The sequence below is a fragment of the Papio anubis genome, chromosome 3 (assembly GCF_008728515.1).
Source record: "Papio anubis isolate 15944 chromosome 3, Panubis1.0, whole genome shotgun sequence".
Lineage (NCBI taxonomy): Eukaryota > Metazoa > Chordata > Mammalia > Primates > Cercopithecidae > Papio > Papio anubis.
In genome coordinates, this window is record NC_044978.1 from 144,440,903 (window position 1) to 144,466,761 (window position 25,859).

The 25,859-nt window shown below is 36.3% G+C and overlaps 1 protein-coding gene across 2 annotated transcripts in view; it reads right to left on the minus strand.

Moving 5' to 3' along the window:
- The window catches only part of SLC30A9 (solute carrier family 30 member 9), a 107,566-nt gene that overhangs the window by 11,583 nt on the left and 70,124 nt on the right, over positions 1-25,859 (minus strand). The window contains exons 10-16 of one of the 2 annotated variants that reach the window (XM_017958663.3): positions 17,135-17,190; positions 14,249-14,384; positions 12,045-12,084; positions 10,787-10,858; positions 10,217-10,324; positions 6,727-6,892; positions 150-279 (exon numbers count right to left, since the gene is read on the minus strand). In XM_017958663.3, coding sequence (XP_017814152.1) covers positions 150-279; positions 6,727-6,892; positions 10,217-10,324; positions 10,787-10,858; positions 12,045-12,084; positions 14,249-14,384; positions 17,135-17,190 — 708 coding nt within the window. The remainder of the gene's footprint in view (positions 1-149; positions 280-6,726; positions 6,893-10,216; positions 10,325-10,786; positions 10,859-12,044; positions 12,085-14,248; positions 14,385-17,134; positions 17,191-25,859) is intronic. The other variant, XM_003898625.5, reaches the window with a different exon arrangement.

Here is a 25,859-nt window from a genome sequence, read left to right on the forward strand (position 1 = left end):
TAGTAAATATAAAGGTCTCTGTTAAATTTTGGAACCTAAGAAGTTGAGAGCTAAAGTGTCTTTAAGATCTATAAAAAAATTTCATTTTGTTTACCTTAAAAGTATTTTTCTAACTCTCAGTTATGTAAGAAAATGATAAATAAACTTACTTGTAACATTTGGTCAAAATCTTGTTTTTCCAAATATGATCTTGTAACAACTCGCCCATCAAAATCTACTTCTGCCTTAAATCTTACTTTACCTAATCCCAGATCTGTGGCTTTAACATCATGAATTGCCCTGCAATCAATAACAATGCATACAAATTTATTTATACATACATACACATATATATATACTTTAATAGCACAAAGGCTTGAATTATTGGTTTTTTCCCCACTAGTTATGAGAATGGACTAAGACGGCTTCAGAGCATTCACCATTAAGTACCACCTATCATTTTCTAAGGCCTGTCCATTTAACTTTTTTTTGGCATGATATCACACAAAGGTGCAAACTTAACGAATATTTTATGGTAATTTACACATATGAGTTATAAAGCTTGTGTATTAAAAATTCATTAACTCTGCCGGGCGCAGTGGCTCATGCCTGTAATCCCACCACTTTGGGAGACCAAGGCAGGAGGATCACCTGAGGTCAGGAGTTTGAGACCAGCCTGGCCAACAAACTCTGTCTCTACTAAAACTACAAAAATTAGCCAGGCGTGGGGGTGCATGCCTGTAATCCCAGCTACTAGAGAGGCTGAGGCAGGAGAATCGCTTGAACCCGGGAGGCAGAGGTTGCAGTGAGCCCAGATTGTGCCACTGCACTCCAGCCTGGGCAACAGAGTGAGACTCTGTCTCAAAAAAAAAATAATAAAAATAATAATTATTATATATATATTCATTAACTCTAAATCACTTCTCTAAAATATCATGTTATCTCATAAGCTTTTGCCCCCATATATCCACTTAACAATTTCCTAAATGCCATATAAAAATTTGTTTTAATTTATAATGGTGTTTTAGAGTACATTAACCAATTGTATGTTCACTAGCTTCTTTAAAAGTCTTCATACAACGCTGTGAAGTTCTCTATTAGAATGAGGTTAATAGTAACTGCCACATGGGACTGATGTGAGGAATAATGAGCTAATACATATATAAAATGTTTAATATAGTACGAACTATAAGGCAGACATTTAATCAATGGCTTTCATAAGTGGATGATAGGGTGACATCTTTATTTTACAGATGATAAAACCATCCCAGAGGGGCATAAGTGACTTGCTCAAGGTAATTCAGCTAGTAAACAGCAGACTAGGACTCCCCAGTCCAGCTCCTCAGATATCCAAGCCCAGTAAGTAGTCTTTGCATCATACCCTTCTGCCTCCCAGACAGGAAAGCAGATACTCAAGCATAGCTACTTTTCATTCCTCCTGCTCTAACCCTCAGAAGTCAATCTTCCCTAGAAACTGTTGAGAAATTCTCTTCTTTCTACAGTGATCACTGTAAGATCTCTTCTGTACAGCTATATAAGAAATACCAAAACACTCTGAATTCTGAGGACATAGAGATCTACTAGAAAAGCAAGCCTAAGTAAGACTCCAAGTATTCTTAAAACATTAGACCCTAATTTCTGAGCGATCCTGAGCAAGTTACTAAACACTGAGTCCAAAATTTTTTATCCATATAAAGAAGCTATATTTTAATCAACCATCAAGGGTGAAATAAGAATTAATGTTTTAATATTTATAAAGTTACACGTGCTCAAGTTAAAACAAAACTTGTTCAGATTGGCCGCAAGAGGCTATATCATTTATTCTTTTTTTTTATTTCCTCTCGTGATAACTGACAGAACATATTTATTCATTTTAAAAAATCATTTTTACTTTAGTTTTCACAGAGTATTAATACATTTCATTATTTGGCTGGTATGTAAATAGCAACTAATAAATATATTTAGATATACTTTTTCCTTATGTTCTTACATATAACTAACTACAGACAGATACCTGTTTGGAGGGTTCCCAATGATTAATCCTTGCATCTACACACAAGCCCTTCTGTGATCCCCTCTCCCTGAATGTGGGCTATACCTACCAAATATGGCAAAGATGTCATTTCTAAGATCAGGTGACTCATCTGTGACTTCTGTCTTGTTCACACTCACTCTCTATTGCTTTATCAGCTTACACTCTTTGATTAAGCAAGCTGCCATGCTGAAGAGGCCCATTTGGCAAGGAGGTAAATCTTGCCAACAATCATGTGAGTAAGGTTAGAAGCAGCCCCTTCCCCAGGAGATGGCTGTAATTCCAGTCAACACCTTGATTACAGTCTATGAGAAACCCTGAAGTCGAAGACCCAGATAAGCTGTGCCCTGACTCCTGACTCACAGAAACTGTAAGATGACAGTATGTTGTTTAAACCCTAAGTTTTGGGCCAATCTGTCACACAACAGTAGGTAACTAATACACTGTTTAAAAAATTGTATGAATTTTCTGGATTACTAATGTATTTTTTCCAATAATTGAATCCACAGATTTTTACTCTTCCAGAAAATTTCGAATTTGCTAGTCTTTCAGTTTATAGCTCTTTTTTAGACACTACTTACTAAACAATATATGCAAAATTATAAACATGTATGTACCAACAACAGAACACCAAAATATATGATGCCAAAACCGAGAAGAAATGAAGGGAGAAACAGATAATGCAACAACAATAACTAGAGGCTTCAATACTTTCAATAATGGATAGAGGCCGGGCGCAGTGCTCACACCTAGCACTTTGGGAGGCCGAGGCGGGTGGATCACCTGAGGTCAGGAGTTTGAGACCAGCCTGGCCAACATGGCCAGTGGTGAAACCTCGTCTATACTAAAAATACAAAAATTAGCTGGGCATGGTGGCAAGCACCTGTAATCCCAGCTACTTGGGAGGGTGAGGCAGGAGAATCACTTGAACCTGGGAGGCAGAGGTTGCAGTGAGTCAAGATTGTGCCACTGCACTCCAGCCTGGGCAACAAGAACAAAACTCCATCAAAAAAAAAAGGATAGAACAATAGAGCAAGAAGACAATTAGGGAAATTGAAGTCACTATAAACCAATTAAACCTAACAACCATCTACAGAACACTCTATACAACAACAGCAGAATATATATTCTTCTCAGGTGCATATGAATATTATCCAAGACTATATGTAAGGCCATAAAACAAACCTCAGTAAATTTAAAAGGACAGAAATAATACAAAATATGTTCTTTGACCACAATAGAACAAAATAATAAACCAATAATGGAAAGAAATCTGTGCAACTCACAACTATGTAAAAATTAAGTAACATATTTTCCTAAATAACTGAAAAGAATTAAAAAAAAATAGAAAATACTATTAAATGAATGAAAATGGCACAATATACAGAAATGTATGCAATGCAGAGAAAGCAACACTTAAAGGAAAATTTGTAGCTCTAATTGTCTATTTTAAAAAAGAAGAAACATCAAATTAAAAGCTTAACCTTAAGAAACTGGAAAAAGAGCAAACTAAAGCGAAAGCAAGCAGATGAAAAAAATAATAAAGATTAAAGCAGAAATTCATGAAAAAGAAAATAGAAAAACAACAGAGAAAGTCAATTAAACCAAAAGCTGGTTCTTTAGAAAGATCAAGAAAATGAACAAACCTTTAGCTAAACTGACAAAGAAAAAAGAAGATTCAAATTACAGAAATGAAAGATGAGACATCTGTACCAACACTAAAGAAATAAAATGGATTACAAAGGAATATTATAAATGGCTGTATACCAACAAATTAGGTAAATTAGAAGCAAAAGACAAATTCCTAGAATACAAGCTACTTAAACGAAGTCAAGAAGAAATAGACAATCTGAACAGATCCATAACAAGAGACAGAATTACGAATCAAAAAACTGCCCACACAGCAAAGCTCATATCCAGATAGTTGAATTCTACCATTTAAAGAAGCTGACATCAATTATTCACAAACTCTTCCAAAAAAAATAGGAGAGAACATTTCCCAACTCATTCTCTGAAGCCAGTATTATCTTAATACCAAAACGAGACAAAAACATCACAAGGAAAGGATATTAATTTGGATTATCTCACATTATGTTACTAAATCTAATACTGATTTTCAGAATGCTCAACTTCTAATCTTTTTTTTTTTTTTTTTTTTTTTAAGAGACAGGGTTTTGCTATGCTGCCCAGGCTATAGTGCGGTAAGTGGCTATTCACAGACATGATCATTGCACACTAGCCTCAAACTCTTGGCCTCAAGTGATCCTCCTGCCTCAGCCTCCCAAGTAACTGGAACTATAGGCGTGTGCCACTGTGCCCATCTCTCAATTTCTAATCTTGTTCCAATGAGATAGTTACTTTCCTAGATTAAACATATAGGGCATAGAATATAAATCTAGTAATCATTAATATGTTTTACTAATTCAGATACGCATGTCATTTTTAAAAGATTTAAAGATTTCAAGTATAATACACAAAAAAATCTTATTTAAAGTTTGAAAAAATATATAACAAGTTAGTAGAAAATTGGGTTTTTAAAGGTTTGTTCTTTCATTTCATTATAAAACCGCAATGCTGCTGGAATTTCACTGAAAAGCACTATTAGAATTCTGTATCTCTTCTTCTGATTATCTCCTAAGTCTCCAATCTTTAGTTTTAAAAATTTAAAAGATAAAGATTATGAGAAGAATATTTAAAAATAAGTTAAAACAAAGTCTATTTTCAAAATAAATATAAATTATATTTAATTTGGTAATCATTTTTCAATGAACAAAAATCTTTTTAAATTTGTAATTGCAATGCAAATATAACGCAACTCTACAGGTTCCATATTAAGTATTTCCACATTAAGAAGACAACTACTTTAGAGATTCAATGCCATCCCATCAAGCTACCAATGACTTTCTTCACAGAATTGGAAAAAACTAAAGTTCATATGGAACCAAAAAAGAGCCCACATTGCCAAGACAATCCTAAGCCAAAAGAACAAAGCTGGAGGCATCATGCTATCTGACTTGAAACAATACTACAAGGCTACAGTAATCAAAACAACATGGTACTGGTACCAAAACAGAGATATAGACCAATGGAACAGAACAGAGACCTCAGAAATAATACCACACATCTACAAACATCTGATCTTTGACAAACCTGACAAAAACAAGAAATGGGGAAAGGATTCCCTATTTAATAAATGGTGCCGGGAAAACTGGCAAGCCATATGTAGAAAGCTGAAACTAGATCCCTTCCTTACACCTTATACAAAAATTAATTCAAGATGGATTAAAGACTTAAATGTTAGACCTAATACCATAAAAACCCTAGAAAAACCTAAGCAATACATTCAGGGCATAGGCATGGGCAAGGACTTCATGTCTAAAACACCAAAAGCAACGGCAACAAAAGCCAAAATTGACAAATGGGATCTAATTAAACTAAACAGCTTCTGCACAGCAAAAGAAACTACCATCAGAGTGAACAGGCAACCTACAGAATGGGAGAAAATTTTTGCAATCTACTCATCTGACAAAGGGCTAATATCCAGAATCTACAAAAAACTCAAACAAATTTACAAGAAAAAAAACAAACAACTCCATCAAAAAGTGGGCAAAGGATATGAACAGACTATTCTCAAAAGAAGACATTTATGCAGCCAACAGACACATGAAAAAATGCTCATCATCACTTGCCATCAGAGAAATGCAAATCAAAACCACAATGAGATACCATCTCACACCAGTTAGAATGGCAATCATTAAAAAGTCAGGAAACAACAGGTGCTGGAGAGGATGTGGAGAAATAGGAACACTTTTACACTGTTGGTGGGACTATAAACTAGTTCAACCATTGTGGAAGACAGTATGGCGATTCCTGAAGGATCTAAAACTAGAAATACCATTTGACCCAGCCATCCCATTATGGGGTATATACCCAAAGGATTATAAGTCATGCTGCTATAAAGACACATGCACACATATGTTTACTGTGGCACTATTCACAATAGCAAAGACTTGGAACCAACCCACATGTCCATCAATGATAGACTGGATTAAGAAAATGTGGCGCATATATACCGTGGAATACTATGCAGCCATAAAAAAGGATGAGTTCATGTCCTCTGTAGGGACGTGGATGAAGCTGGAAACCATCATTCTCAGCAAACTATCTGAGGACAGAAAACCAAACACCGCATTTTCTCACTCATAAGTGGGAATTGAACAATGAGAACACTTGGACACAGGAAGGGGAACATGACACACTGGGGCCTGTCGTGGGGTCGGGCGAGAGGGATGGCATTGGGGGATATACCTAATGTAAATGACGAGTTAATGGGTGCAGCACACCAACATGGAACATGTATACATATGTAACAAACCTGCACGATGTGCACATGTACCCTAGAACTTAAAGTATAATAATAAAAAAATAAATAAAAAAAGAAGACAACTACTTTGCAAACTTCTATTCTCATAATATCAACTTACTGTTCCTTATTCTAAAAATTAGAAGTATAGAAAATTTAAAAGGAAACTTACAAGGAGTTTCCTAAGTGTATTCCCTTTTCCTTCCAGGATTATAATTCTGAAAAGTTACAGACTAAAGAGTTCTGAAGACCAGGAATCCAAAACTTCCTCTGGAAGTATTTACAAATGAAGCATTTCTGTTTTTAAATATGTTTTTGTAAGCCTTAACAGGATTACTGGAATAAGGCTGACCTTACTGATGGGTCATTCTCCAGGAGTTCAGTGAGCCGTTGTACTTGTTCTGGCTGGATGGACCGCCCTAAGAGTGCTTCTGTGTTAGTGTAGATGAGGAATGCTGAGACCACACCTAATAAGGTGCCCACACCCAAAGAACCTAGGCTGTCATACAGTGGATTGCCTAAATAAAGCACACACACACAAAAAAAATCAGTAAATTAACATTTTATATTATTTCAGTAAACTTTATAGAGAGCAAAGAACCAGAACCAGAAATCAAGGCACTTGAAATTTATTCCTAATTTCTTTAATTACTTCCTTTAATGACTCCTAATAGTTTTAATATATTTTAATATACTACAAAATGAGGATGCTACAACTTGCTTCCATAAGAGCATTATGTGACATAATTAAGATCTACTTGTACCTGTCATTACATATGTGAAGTTTCTGAGCACACAGACACCAATACAAAAAAATGACATAATGAAGAGTCCATTTCTTTTAGATATATCAGTAGCACTTTTCCTACACCACAGACAAAGTAACAGTAAAATCAAAAGCTGAAAGAAACCATTTTCTGTGTCGTCTTCCTACTAATGTTCTGTAAGAGAATTAAGTCCTACAGAAAATAATATGGGTGACTCTCTTCTCATCCAACCAAGGATGATATATAGCTAGTATCATTCTAGATACAAAGGAGAGAACTTAATTCATTATATGCCGTAGGTGCCTCAATGTGGTACTTCTCAAAGTGTGGTTCCTGGACCAGCAGCATCACTTGAAAACTTGGTAGAAAAGCAGATTCTCAGACCTCATTTCAGGCCTCTGAATAAAAAATTCTGGATGTGGGTTTCAGCACTCTGTGTTTCCCCAAGCCCTGTAGGTGATTCTGATTCTAATATTTGCCTTAGGTTGTCAGGGCTTCTCTCCCAGAACCAATGAGAAAGGCTGATTTATCATCTATGAATGTAAAAGTAATATTTATATAATAGACACATTTTAAATCTTTATAAATAAATACATTTTAAATCTTTATAATAAATTTTACACATGGCTTTTATGACAAGTCTTTTTATTCCAAAGATGAAATGTCATCAATATATTTAACTCTTTTAATGCTTGACAAAACATATATTTTGCTAAGCTATAACACTAAAAAGCAAACTCGTTTATCTATACTAAGTGTTAAAAATGATCCACTTGTAAAACATTATCCATTAGAAGTTTTGTAATTATAGAGCTCAAAATCAAATACTGCTCTTTAGAAATCCAAATGTAAAGTTATTTTTATTTAAATATATACATTCATGTACTCTTACAGAAATCACAGGAATATTAGCTGAAAGAAAATACCTTTTTAAAGAAAACTTTTATTTCTTGGCATGTTATTTAATTTAATTTGAATAAATTAGCTAATTAAGAAAAATTTAATTCATGTAAAATACATTACATAGTTTTGTAAGTTTGATCTGATTGGTTTCTGTTATTATGTAAAAGAAAATAAATTATTCAAAGTTGACTTCTGCATCAAGTCACACTTTCCTCAAGCCTAAAATTTCGCTAGTAATTTATGTTCAAAAACAGTCTAAAACTAAATGGTCAACCAGAAAAACAATCAACACTTTTACAAATATTTTGGATCACAATAAACATCAGAGAATGCTGGTTTGGTCTTAAAATGCACACTCAGAATGAGAAAGAAGTATTCATATTTCAGACTATTTGAAGAAACCCTGCAGAATTGTGGAAGCTTGTCACTTAAAATTATTTTAAAGTAAGGACAAATAGAGAAGAATGGAAGACGTTCCTTTCCAAGAGAATTCCAACTTCATAAATTGAGTCTTTTCATGCTAAATGGTTCTTTGTTTTAGAAAATAAAAATAAAATAGAATTTCTGTCTTTTCATTTACCTGTATTGTATTGGCCCTCAAAACACTTAATTAGCTACCAAAATGAGGATAGAACCAACTTAAAGAAATAGGAAGGCAACAGTAGTTATTATTGGCATTAAGGGTGGAAAAAGACAAATGAACAAGAGCCACAATATATGGTAAGTCTTCATTTATGTTGTCAATAGTTTCTTAGAACTGCGACTTTATAGGGAACAACATATAACAAAACCAATTTTACCATAAACTAACCAATATAAACGACAGTTAAGGTCTGGTGGGGTGCAGTGGCTCACGCCTGTAATCCCAACACTTTGGAAGGCCAAGGTGGGAGGATCACCCGAGGTCGGGAGTTTCAGATCAGCCTGACCAATATGGAGAAAACCCGTCTCTACTAAAAATACAAAACTAGCTGGGTGTGGTGGCGCATGCCTGTAATCCTAGCTACTCAGGAGGCTGAGGCAGGAGAATCGCTTCAACCTGGGAGGTGGAGGTTGCAGTGAGCCGAGATTGCGCCATTGCACTCCAGCCTGGGCAACAAGAGCAAAATTCCGTCTCAAAAAAAAAAAAAAAAAGAGTTAAGTTCCTATGGCATATTTCTGGTCACAAAAACATCACTCAACTTCTAAGACCCAAAACATGTCTAATATTGAACACCAAAATAAATGTGGGCTATACGTACATTTTTAAAAATTAATGAAAACTATGTAAAATAAGTATTTACTCAATTTTTGGTGAATCAGTGAGTATCGGCAATAGTGGTGGTGGTGGGTTAAATCAAAGAATAAAGTTTGCAAAGTGAAAATTGTAAGGAACACCTATTACCACCACATAATTCAAAAATAAACAACCACAAACATGTGGGCTTGCTGAGCGCTTTCATACATCAGTTATTGTCCTGTATCTGTCTGATTATCACCCACTTAAGCCTATCCTAGCAGCTCAGGACACAAGAAGGAACCAGACCTGGCCAGGATGCCATCCCATGGCAGGCCACACTTAAACACACCCCCACACTCACTCAGAATGGGACTATTTAGACACCCCAATTCACTGACCATGCGCAGCATCGTGATGTGGGAGGTAGTCAGAGTGCCTTTACCACGCAGGTAAAGGGAGAATGAGCAAACTCCACAGAGATGGTGGCCCCAGTTAGGAATTGTTATTTTTCGCAACAACGTTATAACAAAATCAAGTTGAACAAAACAATGTTATTTTAGGATCTATGTATATTTGTTTGGAACTTTAGAGTTTATTAAAACTTATCTTTTCTTAATAAACCTATGAGGTTACCAAGGCAAATATTATCCACACTTTTATAGGTAAATAAAAAGTTCACAGTGATTGCACAATTTTTAAAGTCACAGCTAGAAAGACTTACAGCATTACAGAAATCCTCTACAAATAGCCTTATTTCTAATTTAGAGACATTTTTAATTCAAATAAACCTGAATACTTCTGCTGACCAAATCTTATACAAGTCAATGATTAGTATGGAATTAATATTTAACAATTTATTGGTTTAATATTATTCAATGATATAAGAGAAAATTCCCACATATTAGAGAATTATTTAGGTAGGACAAATCACCCGTAATTTAAGAAATGTTTACCTGTTATAGAAGTAAGGCCCATGCAAGTGGCTGCTATTATAACTCCCAAGACTGCAGCAGTATCCTCCAATAATATCACATTTGTACTAGGATCACGACTTTCCATTACTTAGTCATTGGGGAAGAGACAAGAAAAATAAATTTCTAAAATTTTAACTTGATACTACCAGGTAACATTTTAATAAGTATCCATTTAAAATCAAGATATAAATTAAGATAAAAGTGTATGAGAGATTATGATTTTAAAAACCTTGTTCAATGCAAACATAATTTCTTGGCTTAAATGTCAACAATAACTGATATATAAAGTTAAATTACTTTCTCAAGTTATATAACCATATAAAGAAATACCTTAGTTCACTTAAGTCAAATCCAAATATAAAGTATCCATGTTCAAATTTCTACACTACTTTTCTTTTTAATAAGGGCTGAAAGATATGTAGGAGCCACATAGGGATGATATTTAGATATATTTTGTACATATCTATTAGGAACAAAGCAATAACAGTACTAAGTAATTTTAAGCAAATAAGGGAGGTGAAACAAACACCTGCTTTCTAAAATACATACCATACTTGTAAAATGTCATTCCTTTGGCCCGAGCATTCCTACGAAGTTCATTTACAGCAACAAGAAGTGTTGCTAAAAGAAAAGCATTCATATCAGCAAGACAGAAACTTCATGCCTCCAAACTTTAAAGATGGCATCTCAAAAGATAAACAAATAAGCACAACATTTTAAAACTAGGGATGGCAATAAGGAAAAGTTCTATGTTAATTAGTTGTTATCAATTAATCATTATAATATAATGAACCCCATAATTCTAAACCATAATAATTAAATACAATTACTAATAACAACAGCTTTAGTTTATTGAAGAGCTGCTATTTGGCAGCACCACACTAACCACAATCATTTTTGAGCCTCCCAATCTTTTGAGACAGGTGGTGTTATAACCATTTTACAGACTTTCAAAGATGAGAGGCCCCATAAACATATACAGTTAGGATCTGTCAATAAAAAATAATCTTAATTTTAAAAATAGATGAAGGGAACATCATACACAGAAAGTTACAATGTTTCAGAAGTAAACATGAGCACAGCAGTGAATCAGGCGTTTTATACTGATATTAGCAGTTCTCTGTCATCATACTGCTATAGAGGTATATTTCAAAAACGTTGAAATATTTGTATCACAAGAGCCTGGCTTCTTCTGATGAACACTATTAAGTGCTAATTTTTAAAGTTCAGCTTAGTTATGCTTTTTATACTCGCTTTCAAATGTTTTGAGTATTATGATACTCAAAAACGAAACATACTTTCCCTTTAAAATAAATAAAATAATTATCCAATTTTTAGTGAATCAGCAAGTAATGGCAATAGCAGTGGTATTGGGTTCAATCAAGGAATAACGTTTACAAAGTGAAAATTGTAAGGAACACCTCTTACCACCACATAGTTTAAATATAACCACACATATGGTGGGCTTGCTAAGCACTTTCATGCCACATCAGTTATTGTCCTGCATCTATCTGACTGTCACCTACTTGAGCCTATCCTAGCAGCTCAGGACACAAGAAGAAACGAGCCCTGGCCAGGATGCCATCCCCTGGCAGGGCGCACTTACACACACCCCCACAGCTATCCATTACAGAAACAACCACAGTACATCATACAAAGACTTTACTCCCTAAAAGTAGAGAAAGCTTAGATGACTATTCCCACACTTACTTTTCTTTAATCAACAGAACTTAGCAAACTATAATATGAACAGCTGAATACATATTACTATATTAAGAATAGAGACATACTTTGTGACAGTACATACCTCCTTCAGATACTAATGATCCTGCTAAAATACAATATGCCTAAAAAAGAAATATTAAAACAAAGCATAAATTAAGTACTTTCAATCACAACTGTTCATATATAAAGTCCGTAATAAACAAAAACATGAATTCAAATCTAAGCCAGACAATAAGGTTACTAATGGGAAACAACTCAAATGAGGAGGACAATGAGATATGAACTCAAATATTTGATATCAGAGGTTCTAGACACCAGATACAGTAAGATCCACACCCAAACTCAAGTAACTTCTAGATTTTGCTTGGATGCCTAACACCAAGAAAATCCTGATTCAGAAAGGTAAATAGTTACAAACAGTAACCAATTTTTGTTTTTTTGGTAACACCACATTCCCTGCAATCCCAGGACACTCTTCAATTAAAGATGGTAAGAAAAGCTTTAGTCTGGGGTGTTTAAAAAAAAAAAAAAAGTTGACCTAGCAACACATATTTTTTTATTTTAATGAAATTCAAACCAAACATCTACAGATTTTTCAACAATGTTTAGAACCCTAGGCTTTCCTAAAATAGAGATCTGAAAACTTTGCACCTAGTCCAACACTATTTTAAAAAGGGCCATAGTCTACTGGAAATCCATTTAGTTACTGAAAGGCACAAGAGCTTTTAAAAGTTTTAAAACTTATACACAACTGAAAATTTAACTAATTACCTAATCTCTAACTCCAGAGACTGCTTTGCCTCTATAAAGTGATGCTGAACAAATTAGAAGAATGCTAGGACAAAGAAGTACCCATAAAGTGGCCAAATCTTTTCAGGATGGAGGAAATACATTTGTTTCTTTTAATTATATGAAATGTATTATGGTAAGAAACTAGTCAATTAAAACTATAGAAAACTAGAGAATAACAAATAAGTCTAGTTTAATGGGCTTGTTATTAAGTAGATTTGCATGATATAACAATATATTAAAAAACTAGACAGAGTGATTCTGTCTAGTTCTGACTATAACCCAAAATAGAGAAGAAAATAGGTACAAGTATCCCCGCAATCCAAAAGGAGGTGTTACGCCATCTATTCAGGCCTTGAACAGAAGGTAGCCCAAACCTGGGGCCTCTACCCACTAGACTACATTCTAGTCCGCATCCTCTAGACCACATAAGAAAAGCTGAAATTGAGGAGGCCAAAAATGAAGATTTCTTTGGTGAAAGCTGTTGATGTGTGTACCTGGATATCGGATATCACAGCAAACTGTCTGATGCATACCTGAGTGATACATCCATATGCAAGCCTACTAACTGATACTGGCTGTACCAGCAGAGTAGATCACTGGGCTTGAGAAAAAACCTGCACTCCCATAGAAAGTGTGTTAAACATGTCTGTTTTAACACACAGGTCCCTAGGAGTCTTTCATAAGGAGATCTGCTGCTCAAAGGGCATTCTTTCCAAATGCAAGACCACTTCAGCACTGTCTGGAACCACACCATGAGATGCAGAAGCTGAGAGGGTATGCTATGTGACCAATTTGGGCAGCCATAGCCAGAGCAGCCAAGCAGGGTAATCTCCAAGAAGTGCCCCCCCCAAAAAAAAAAAAAGACAGCTTTAAACATCTACAAAGGCCAGAGGAAACCAATGCAAAATAACATTGTAGTCAGTAAAGTAGTATGTTTTTATCCCCTATCCCAACCTTCAATACTGCCTAGGGAATAGGACAGAGGAGCAGAAGCCCTAGAGGGGATCACACGGGTGATCACCCTGCTATCCTCCCATTCCCCCAGTGCAGGCTTCCTACCTGAAGGAAGCCCAGGATGAGGGAAAACGGAAACTTTAACTTTAAATATAGTTCCAACTTATGACTATTACATGGGTCTGGATATTTTAATTACTGAAATGAGATTATTATTGGGACCAAAAGTGAACAGAGGTTTTCTTGTTCTTCAACAGTAACTGCAGAAATTAATGGAACTGCCCAAGATTTTAACCAAGGAGCAGGGCTTGATAATCGGTACCTACAGAGATCTTGTTCAACATCATCAAATCTTATGGATTTAGAGGTTATGTCCAGTCACGTTCTAAAAAATAAACTACAGATACGTAACCCTATATTACACAGTCAAGAAGGTATATGTCATTCCCCTTCTTTAACACCAATATGACAAAGGCCTTCTACTGTACACAATCACTAAGTCATAAACACATCAAACTGAGAAGAAAAAAAGAGGATTACCCATAGAAGGGATTCTATTGGTTGAGGATGAAGCAATCCCATGACTCCATGGTACCAAGATAGTCCCGCACCCATCATGAAAATACCAACACCACTAATTAGCGAAGAAATATAGCGCATATTTGAAAATCCATACCTGAAAAATAGAAAAGAAAATAGTTCACAAGAAATACAAATGGTTTCTTTTAAAATATTGACCTTAATAGGTCAATGAAAAAGACTAAGAATATCAAGATGTTATCATTTTATATTTAAGTGAGATGTTAAGTGCCAAACTTGAAAAGCAATACGGAAACTGGAAAAAACCTGTAAGATCTTTGAAAATACATAAAAACAAAGTGAATACCATCTAATTCAGCCTTTTTCTGATCTCTTTTCCAAACAGCCTATTTTGATTTAGAGAGCTACTTTACTATTGTGTACCACAGATCCTGGTAAAATTAATCTTTTAAAAAATGCATTCAGATGTTTAATGAACAGGGTAACATTTAAATTTCCCTGTAATGCAGCTTCTAATTGAATATTTCCATCTTTTTGTGCAGCCAGTCTATGATTTATATTACCTATAACTTGATGCTGGATACAGAAGTTTACAACACATAATTTATTGCTGGTTCTGAACGGGTTAGCACACAGCAACTTTCAACTATTACTAGAACTAAGATCTTCAGCTTTCTGGGTGTTTTCATGGTGTTAAAATCTCAATTATTTTTCAAGCATGCTTTATCAATATGTATATTATTTTGTATTATTGTAAGTTCTGACACAATACTTAGTATTAAAGGTGTTCAAAAATATATTAATAACATACTAGAGGAGGAAAAGAATCACTCATTAATAAAAATATTTCCTGGAAAATTTAGTCCCAAACCCAAACTGAGTGGGACTCTTCTGAGAAATACAAATTTAAACAAGAATTCTTTTTTTTTTTTTTTGAGATGGAGTTTCACTCTTGTTGCCCAGGCGGGAGTGCAATGGCGTGATCTTGGCTCACTGCAACCTCCGCGATTCTCCCACCTCAGTCTCCCAAGTAGCTGGGATTATAGGTATGCACCACCACGCCCAGCTAATTTTGTATTTTAGGTAGAGACGGGGCTTCTCCATGTTGGTCAGGCTGGTCTCGAACTCCCAACCTCAAGTGATCTGCCCGCCTCGGCCTCCCAAAGTGCTGGGATTACAAGCGTGGGCCACTGCGCCCGCCTTTTTTTTTTGGAAACAGAGTTTTACTCTTGTTGCACAGGCTGGAGTGCAATGGCGTGATCTTGGCTCACTGCAACCTTCGTCTCCTGGGTTCAAGCAATTCTCCTGCCTCAGCCTTCTGAGTAGCTGGAATTACAGGCATGTGCCACCATGCCCAGCTAATTTTTCGTATTTTTAATAGAGATGGGGTATTCTCTATGTTGGTCAGGCTGGTCTCGAACTCCCGACCTTAGGTAATCCACTTGCCTCAGCCTCCCAAAGTGCTGGGATTACAGGCGTGAGCCACTGCACCCAGCTTTAAACGAGAATTCTTAATCAAACTGCTCTTGGAATTCCTTTTCGCAAAGATGTAATCCTGCCGCGGGTAATTCCCAGTTTATAGATGTGACAATGTGACAATCAGCTCACTCAGAAAAATTTACTTTCTTCTAAAGTTTCCTCCCAAAGTAATATAGAATATATTAAAGTAAATTAAGATCTAAAATAAATGGTATTACTTACACTTTAGGTGATTTCAAGGAATTATTAACTTTTTATTGAAAATTTTAATTATGTAGATCTAAACTGTCCAATATGATGAGTCACAAGCCACATGTGGCAATTTAAATTTAAATAAATTAAAACTAAATATAGTTTAAAATTTAGTTCTTCAGTGGTACTGGCCACATTTCACGTGCTCAATAGTTACATGTAGTCAGCTACTACCATACTGGACAGATATAAAATATTTTCATCATTGCAGAAAATTCTGTTGGGTAGCACTAAAGTAGACTATAAAAATACCTAGAGAAGAAATCTTTATAACCAAAAATGTAAAATTTGTACCTTCTGTTTTTAAATCTTTTGTATATAAAACTTGCCAAGAAAAAAAAATTTTTTCTTAAGATAGTAAAATACTGTAATGATGTGTAATTAACACACTAGAGAGCTATTCTCTATACTAGCTTATTGACAGTTACAAAACATTCAAATATATTATTTATAGGAAAACAGTAGTATTGCTTTCAAGAAAAGAAAGGCATTTCTAAAGAACAGAGGTAGACTCCTTTACAGAAATAAAAGTGCATTTTTGGCCTTAAGATTTATCAAATTATATTACTGAAGCTAGTCTTAAAATGATGCTTGTGGAATTCAAAAGTGTTTAGATGGTTATGTTAACAGAAGCAATAGAAAAAAATCTCTGTATCAAATAATGGCTATGATTCAAAATAATACATTCTAAAAAGTATACTCACTTTACAAATAAATAATTCTGATATATTAACAAAATACTATTTCCAAATCACAACAGGAAGATTAAAATAAGTGTGTATGTAATAGAAGTTACCATCAAAATTTTAGATTGGGCAGCCTATGAGTCTAAATCTAGAATATATGTTTCCTTGGACCAAAATAAAACAGAACTCTAAGATCAAAATATGTGCTTTATTATTATCAAATATGGAGAAAACAAGATCTCCATGCTGTGCTACAAAGCATAAAAATAACTTAAACTCCATTTTGAAATTATACCTTGAATTTACTTTGACACAGTGGTAAGTTCTGAATTTTAGATACTACAGTGGAAGAAAGGACCAACTCTTTAACAAATTGCAGGTACATAAATGGCAGGAGATTTCGGAAATTTAGTTATTTCAATGACTTATTGCCAAAACAAACAAAAACAAAATAAGGCAATGTCCTTACGGATGAGAAGGATCTGGTGTTTGAACAGACTTACGGATGCCCAGTGCTAGTAAACCCTACGAAGAAGAAGAAAAAAAGGTGAATAATCATTAGCAAGATGGAGAGTATAATATGGTAAAGCCAATGTGGAGGGGTGCAGGCTGACAGTGACAAAGAAACACTCAACATATGCATGTCCAATGGCCCAGCAATTCTGGTTTCTAGTACTTACCTTAGAAAAATAAAGATTAACTCAAAGGGGTTCAAAACACCATTGTTTATAAAGATGAGAAACATGAAAGCAACCTAAAAAAAATCCATCAATTGGGAATGACAAAATAAATGATAAACCATATATTACTTCTACAGTAGGTTAAAAAAATAGGGTTAGAGTAGAGCTTTCTATACTGACACGGATAAAGCTCCTAGACATACAATTAAGTGGAAGAAGAGAAAAAAGCTAGTTAGGAACAGTATATACAGTACAGAATTTATGCTTTGTAGTTTTTATAAACTACATATAATGTAAAGCACAGAAAAGGTTAAAAAGAATAAGCATGTAACTATGTTTATATCTCTGAAGAGAGGCAAAAATTAAGGTAGTCTGTAATATTTGACTTTTTACAGGAAGAATAACTTGCATAGCTGTACAAGTGAAAGATAAAAACTTTAAACTATACATATTGTATATGGGAACATACATTTCTATTAAAGCTGCAAAACCATGCACAGGAATTATATATCACATTCTTTTATTTCCTTCCTTTCTTACTTGCTCTCCTCTGTCTCACTTGCCTTCATCATTTCTTCCTTCTTTCTCATTTCCACTTAGGTGATTTTTAAAGTTTTGTCCTTTGTTAAAGAGTTATCCACTGGAACTTCTCAATAGCATTATGCTTGCCCCTATTAAGTTCTTTCCATTCAAATTTGATGGAAATACAAAGCCTCTGAGTAAATTCCCTATGTAATTTTAGTTTATTAATCTGAGGCTTTTCCTTTTTTCAGCATCATATCAAATAATCAGATAAGTAAAGTTTCTAGATAATGACTTCTTCATAGATGACGTTTCCCTTAGGCTCCAAGAAATTTAATAGATACATTTTTTCTAATAAAAAATAGAGATTAAACAAATTTGAAAATATTAATACAAATATATTTTTAGGTCTTAATATTGGAAACCCTATCCTAAATACACAGAATATTATAAGCTTTTACCACTGGATTCCATGGGAAAAGGGAGCAAACCACCTAAAATATACATGATTTTTCAGGGAATTAAACTAAGAGAATGAGAGTAAATTGAAAGGAAGATATAACTCCCTTATACCCTGTTATGGTTTGGCTGTGTCCCCACCCAAATCTCATCTTGAATTCCCACATGTTGTGGGACCTGGTGGGAGGTAACTGAATCATGGGGGCAGGTCTTTCCCTTGCTGTTCTTGTGCTAGTGAATAGTCTTATGAGATCTGATGGTTTTAAAAAGAGGAGTTTCCTTGCACAAGCTCTCTTCTCTTGTTTTGCCACCACATGTACGTGCATTTCACCTTCTGCCATGATTGTGAGGCTTCCCTAGCCATGTGAAATTGTAAGTCCATTAAACCTTTTTTTTTTTGTAAATTGCCCAGTCTTGGGTATGTCTTTATCAGCAACATGAAAACAGAATAATACAGTAAATTGGTACCAGCAGAGTGGGGTGCTGCTCTATATACCCGAAAATGTGGAAGCAACTTTGGAACTGGGTAACAGGCAGGAGTTGGAACAGTTTGGAGGGTTCAGAAAAAGATAGGAAAACGTGAGAAAGTTTGGAATTTCCTAGAGACTTGTTGAATGGCTTTGCCCAAAATGCTGACAGCGATATGGACAATAAAGTCTAGGCTGAGGTGGTCTCAGATGGAAATGAGGAACTTGTTGGAAACTGCAGCAAAGGTGACTCTTGTTATGTTTTAAGCAAAGAGACTGGTAGCATTTTGCCCCTGCCCTAGAGATTTGTGGAACTTTGAACTTGAGAGAGATGCTTTAGAGTGTCTAGCGGGAGAAATTTCTAAGCAGCAAAGCATTCAAGAGGTGATTTGTGTGCTATTGAAGGAATTCCGTTTTTTTGTTTTTTGTTTTGTTTTGTTTTGTTTTTTTTGAGGCAAAGTCTTACTGTTGCCAGGCTGGAGTGCAGTGGCACGATCTTGGCTTACTACAACCTCTGCCTCCCAGGTTCAAGCAATTACCCTGCCTCAGACTCCCAAGTAGCTGGGAATATAGGCAAGCGCCACCATGCCCAGCTAATTTTTGTATTTTTAGTAGAGATGGGGTTTCACCATGTTGGCCAGGATGGTCTCGATTTCTTCACCTCATGATCCACCCACCTCAGCCTCCCAAAGTGCTGGGATTACAGGCATGAGCCACCGTGCCCAGCCCAGGCATTTACTTTTAAAATGGAAACAGCATAAAAGTTTCAAAAATTTGCAGCCTTACAATTCGATAGAAAAGAAAATCCCATTTTCTAAGGAGAAATTCAAGCCAGCTGCAGAAATGTGCATAAGTAATGAGGAGCTGAATATTAATCACCAAGAAAAGGGGGAAAATGTCTCTAGGACATGTCAGAGACCTTTGTGGCAGCCCTTTGAATCACAGGCCTGGAGGTTTAGGAAGAAAAAGTGGTTTTGTGGGCTGGGCCTAGGGTCCCTCTGCTGTGTGCAGTCTGGGAACTTAGTGCCTTGCATCCCAGCTGCTCCAGCTGTGACTAAAAGGGGTCAAGGTATAGCTCCAGCTATTGCTTCAGAAGGTGGAAGCCCCAAGTCATGGCAGCTTCGACGTGGTGTTGGGCCTGTGGGTGCACAGAAGTCAAGAATTGAGGTTTGGAAATCTCAGAGGATTCATGGGAAACACCTAGATGCCCAGGCAGAAGTTTGCTGCAAGGGCGGGACTCTCATGGACAACCTCTGCTAGGGCAGTGCTTAAGAGAAATGTGGGGTCAGAGCCCCCACACAGAATCCCTATTGGGGCACCACCTAGCGGAGCTGTGAGCAGAGGGCCACTGCCCTCCATACCCCAGAATGATAGATCCACTGACGGCTTGCACAGTCCACCTGGAAAAGCCACAGACACTCAATGCCAGCCCCTGAAAGCAGCCATGAGGCGGCTACATCCTGCAAAGCTACAGAGGCAGAGCTGCCCAAGGCTGTAGGAGCCCATCTTTTGCATCAGCATGACTTGGAGGTGAGACATGGAGTCAAAGGAGATCATTTTGGAGCTTTAAGAATTGACTGCCCCTCTGGATTTTGGACTTGCATGGGGCCTGTAGCCCCTTTGTTTTGGCCAATGTCTCCCTTTTGGAATGGCTATTATTTACCCAATGCCTGTACCTTCATTGTATCCAGGAAGTAACTAACCTGCTTTTGATTTTACAGGTTCATAGGCAGAAGGGACTTGCCTTGTCTTGGATGACACTTTGGATGGACTTTTGAGTTAATGCTGAAATGAGTTAAGACTTTGGGGGAATGTTAGGAAGGCATGAGTGGTTTTGAAATGTGAGGACATGAGATTCAGGAGGGGCTGGGGCGGAAAGATATGGTTCAGCTGTGTCCCCACCCAAATCTCCTCTTGACTTCCCATATGTTGTGGGAGGGACCTAGTGGGAGGTAATTGAATCATGGGGGCGAGTCTTTCCTGTGCTGTTCTCGTGACAGTGAATAAGTCTCATGAGATCCGATGGTTTTAAAAAGGGGAGTTTCCCTGCACAAGCTGTCTTCTCTTGTCTGCTGACATGTGAGACCTGTCTTTCACCTTCCACTGTGATTGTGAGGCTGCCCTAACCACAATTAAACTTCTTTTTTTGTAAATTGCCTGGTCTTGGATATGTTTTTATCAGCAGCGTGAAAATGGACTAATACACACCTGTACATTAAAAGTGACAGTCATTATTAATTCACATTATGCGTATATATGTATACATAGATATGTATTTATATTATTTTAAAAATATTCAATAAACATTCAATTATTTTAAAAATCCTTAATATTCAGTTGGCTGTGCAATGAAGTGTGAGATACCATCAACTATTTTATAAACTGAACATGGACCATATTTATTAGTTCTAACAAAAATGAGACCACCCCAACCAGTTCTCCCTCAGAGGTAAGATAGAATCAGTTATATTTGATATGTATCCTTCCAGACCTTTTTCTACACATTTACAACATAACCTCTATCAGTTACATATATATAACCTACAGAGCATTTGTTTAGTTTGCAGCATAACGAACATTAACATCTAGTAGCTAAGAAGTACTGTAAATGCTCTCTACTCCATGATTACCTTTCACCTTTCTGGTGTTCCTTAAGTATCATACTATCCAGCACCTGCATAATGGTACCTCAGAAGAGCTTTCTAGTTGTTTCGTGTGCATATAATCTGTTTACAGAAGACAGAAAGAACCACGCCTTCTTCTAAACACTTGCTACATTGCAAACTCAGGTGCTCAATAAATTCATCTGAGTTGATATTAAATGATATGAAGTGCATGATTTAACAGAAAAGCTTTCCAAAATGAACGGCAACAGAAATTGTAAGGCTAACAGTTGTAAGTGAAACCCTGTCTCTACTGCAAATACAAAAAAATTAGCCGGGCATGGTGGCGGGCGCCTGTAGTCCCAGGTACTCAGGAAGCTGAGGCAGGAGAATGGCGTGAACTCAGGAGGCGGAGCTTGCAGTAAGCCGAGATCACACCACTGTACTCCAGCCTGGGTGACAGAGCAAGACTCTGTCTAAATAAATAAATAAATAAATAACATTATAATTAGAGACACAGGTCTAATTTAAAAGTTGGATGTACTTAAGTCTCTCAAGAAGTGAGGAAAAAATATGGCATAAAAATATTATGATGAATTAAAATTTTTAAAATATTATAGATCTGGAAAGAAACAACTTTCTGAAATACAATTTTCATCTATTCAGAAAGGTCCAGTTGAAATATTTTTCATCAAAGCCTTTTTGAAAACTCTAATTGAGACATACTCTTCGTCCAAGAATTTTCAAATCACTTGATATCATATGGTCTCAAACTTTCATTTACCTCTTGTCTTGTTGTTCAATCTTCTACAAAAATTCGTTTGTTTTTCTGGTTCCAAAACTAACACATTCTCATTGTAAAGAAATTCAAGTAGTATAGGAGAAGAAGTATTTGAGTCTGGAGTATATTTTGGACTGTCTTTATACATATCTGTATATACTTTTTAACATTCCTTTGAGAATATTTTTGTGCTGGATTTCAAGGAGAAGGTTGTATGTACTTAAACATATGACTATAATTATAATGTCTTTTTGCACTTTGTTTTATGAAAATTTTCTAACGTGCGGATGGATGGATGGATGGACGGACAGAATAATTTTTAAAACCTGATAGAACTTTTTTTTTTTTTGAGACAGAGTCTCACTCTGTTGCCTAGGCTGGAGTGCAATGGCACAATCTCGGCTCACTGCAACCTCCAACTCCCAGGTTCAAGCAATTCTCCTGCCTCAGCCTCCTGAGTAGCTGGGATTACAGGCATGTGCCACCACACCCAACTAATTTTTGTATTTTTAGTAGAGATGGGGTTTTGCCATGTTGGTCAGGCTGGTCTTGAACTCCTGACCTCAGGTGATCTGCCTGCCTCGGCCTCCCAAAGTGCTGCAATTACAGGCATGAGCCACTGTGCCCGGCCCTGATAGAACATTTTTAAAAACTCAAATCATCCATCATTAAGCTTTAACAATTATAAATATGTAGGCAAATACGTTTTATTTCATCCATATCTACTCCCTCATGAATATTCTGAAGTAAATTCCAAGCATCATACCATTTCATCTTTAAATATTGTGGATGAATCTCTTTAAAAACTAGGCTTTTTAGAAAATACAGCCACAAGACTATTATCAGACTTTTAAATACTAATTCCTGGCTGGGCGTGGGGGCTCACGCTTGTAATCCCAGCACTTTGGGAGGGTGAGGCGGGTGGATCACGAGGTCAGGAGATCAAGGCCATATCGAGACCATCCTGGCTAACACGGTGAAACCCCATCTCTATGAAGAATACAAAAAATTAGCTGGACATGGTGGCGAGCACCTGTAGTCCCAGCTACTTGGGAGGCTGAGACAGGAGAACGGCATGAACCTGGGAGGCGGAGCTTGCAGTGAGCCGAGATCGTGCCACTGCACTCTAGTCTGGGCGACAGAGCGAGACTCCATCTCAAAAAAAATAAAAAATAAAAATAAATAAACTAATTCCTTACTATTATCAAATGTAATCACATTTCCACATAGGGAGAATTTTTTTGAGGTAAATTTCACATACAATGAAATGCACAAATCCTGAATGTACAGTTTTTTTGTTTTTGTTTTGAGATGTCTAGTTCTGTCGCCCAGGCTGGAGTACAGTGGTGCCATCCTGACTCACTGCAACCTCTGCCTCCCGTGTTCAAGTAGTTCTCCTGTTTCCGTCTCCTGAGTAGCTGGGATTACAGGCATGTGCCACCAGGCTCAGCTAATTTTTTTATATTTTTAGTAGAGATGGGGATTTCACCGTATTGGCCAGGCTGGTCTCGAACTCCTGACCTCCAGTCATCTGCCTACCTCGGCCTCCCAAAGTGCTGGAATTAGAGGCATGAGCCACTGTACCCGGCCCAGAATGTACAGTCCTGTTTGTTAACAAATACACATACCCTTGAAACATATATTCCTATGAAGACATAGAACTTTTCCATCACTCCCAAAAAGCTCCCTGTGCCGCTTTCCTCCCCCACATCAGAAGCAACTATTTTTCCAATTTTTTTAAACTATTAAAAATTAAAGTTCCTTGCTGGAGATACATCTATGTTGCCAGTCAGAAAAGTAGTTCTTTCTCTTTTATTGCCAGATAATATTCCATTGTATCAATTTGTTTATCTGCTGTACTGCTGAAAAACATTTGGGTTGATTCCAATTTTTTCAGCCATTATAAGTAAAACTGCTATAAACATTCCTTTTTTTTTTTTTTTTTGAGACCGAGTCACTCTTGTCGCCCAGGCTGGAGTGCAGTGGTGCAATCTCAGCTCACAGCAACCCCCGCTTCCCGGGTTCAAGCGATTCTCCTGCCTCAGCCTCCCGAGTAGCTGGGATTACAGTGACCCACCACCATGCCCAGCTAATTTTTGTACTTTTAGTAGAGACGGGGTTTCACCATCTTGGCCAGGCTGGTCTCGAATTCCTGACCTCAGATGATCCGCCCGCCTTGGCCTCCCAAAGTGCTGGGATTACAGACCTGAGCCACCGCGCCCAGCCAACATTCTTATACAAATCTTTTGGGACCATTCATTCCCACTTCCCTTCGGTAAATACTTAGAAGTGGAATTGGTGGGTCACAGGATAAGCATATGTTTATAGGACGCTCCCAGATGTTTTCCAGAGTGGTTGTACCATTTTATTAATACACTCTACCAGCAATGTCTGGGAAATCTGGCTGCTCCACATCTTCACCAAAATTTGGCTGTCAGGGTTTAAACTTGTAGCCATTATAGTGGATACGCAGAGATGTCTTGTGGTATCAACATACATTTCCTGATCATCAATGATGTTAGCACTTTTTCAGGTGTCCACTAGCCACCATTCATGTTTCCTTACTTGTGAAGTACCTGTTCAAATCTTTATCCTTAGGGGGAAAAAACTGGGTTCTCATTTTATTACTGGATCATGGAAGTTCTTAATTCTGGATACCAGTCCCCTCTCAGAATGCTTTGTGAATATTTTCTCCCAATCTATGCCTATTATTTCCTTAAGGATGTCTTTCAATGAGCAAAAGTTTTTAATTTTGATGAAGTTTAATTTGTAAATCTTTTTATTTTACGATATTGTTTCTGTGTCCTATTTATGAAATCACTGCCTACCAGGTCTAAAAGATATTCTCCTAGAGTTTTCTTCTAGAAATCTTCATAGTTTTAACTTTTATATTTGGACTATGATCCATTTCAAACTTGTATACAGTGTGTGAAGTAGGAGTCAAGGTCCTTTTTCTCCTCATATGGATCCAATTTTTCTAACATTATTTGTTTTAAAAAGTTTCATTTCTTCACTCAACTGCTTTGATGCCTTTGCCAAAAGTCACAGGCCATGTAAATGTGGCTCTGTTGTTGGATCAATTCTGTTCCATTGATTTGTCAACCCTTATGCCAGTAACTCACTGTCCTAATTTCTATAGGTTTATAATGTCTTGAAGTTCTCCAAATTTCTTGTTTCAAGGTTGCTTTGAATATTGCAGGTTCTTTGCATGTCCATATAAATTTTGGAATTTATTCAGTTCGTCAATTGTACAGAAAAGTCTGTTCATATTATGAATGGAATTCCATTATATCTGTAAATCAATTTAGTGAGATTTAACAGATCTATGACATCCAATCTATGAACACGCTATTATATCTCTCCATTTATTTAAGTTTTAATTTCTCTCAGCAACATTTTATGACTTTCAGCGTAAAGGTCTTATATGTCTTTTGCTAGATTTATCTCTAAGTATTTAATATTTTGTGATACTACTTCATATGGAATTTATTAAAATTTCCTTCTCCATTTATTTGCTGATAGTAGAAATGCAATTAATTTCTTCATATTAACTTACTGATTTTGAATGTTAAACCAACTTTACACTCCTGAAATCTTACCTAATTATGATGTAGTATCATTTTTATATGTATATTTATATACTTATATAATTCAATCTGATTATATTTTAAGGAGTTTTGCA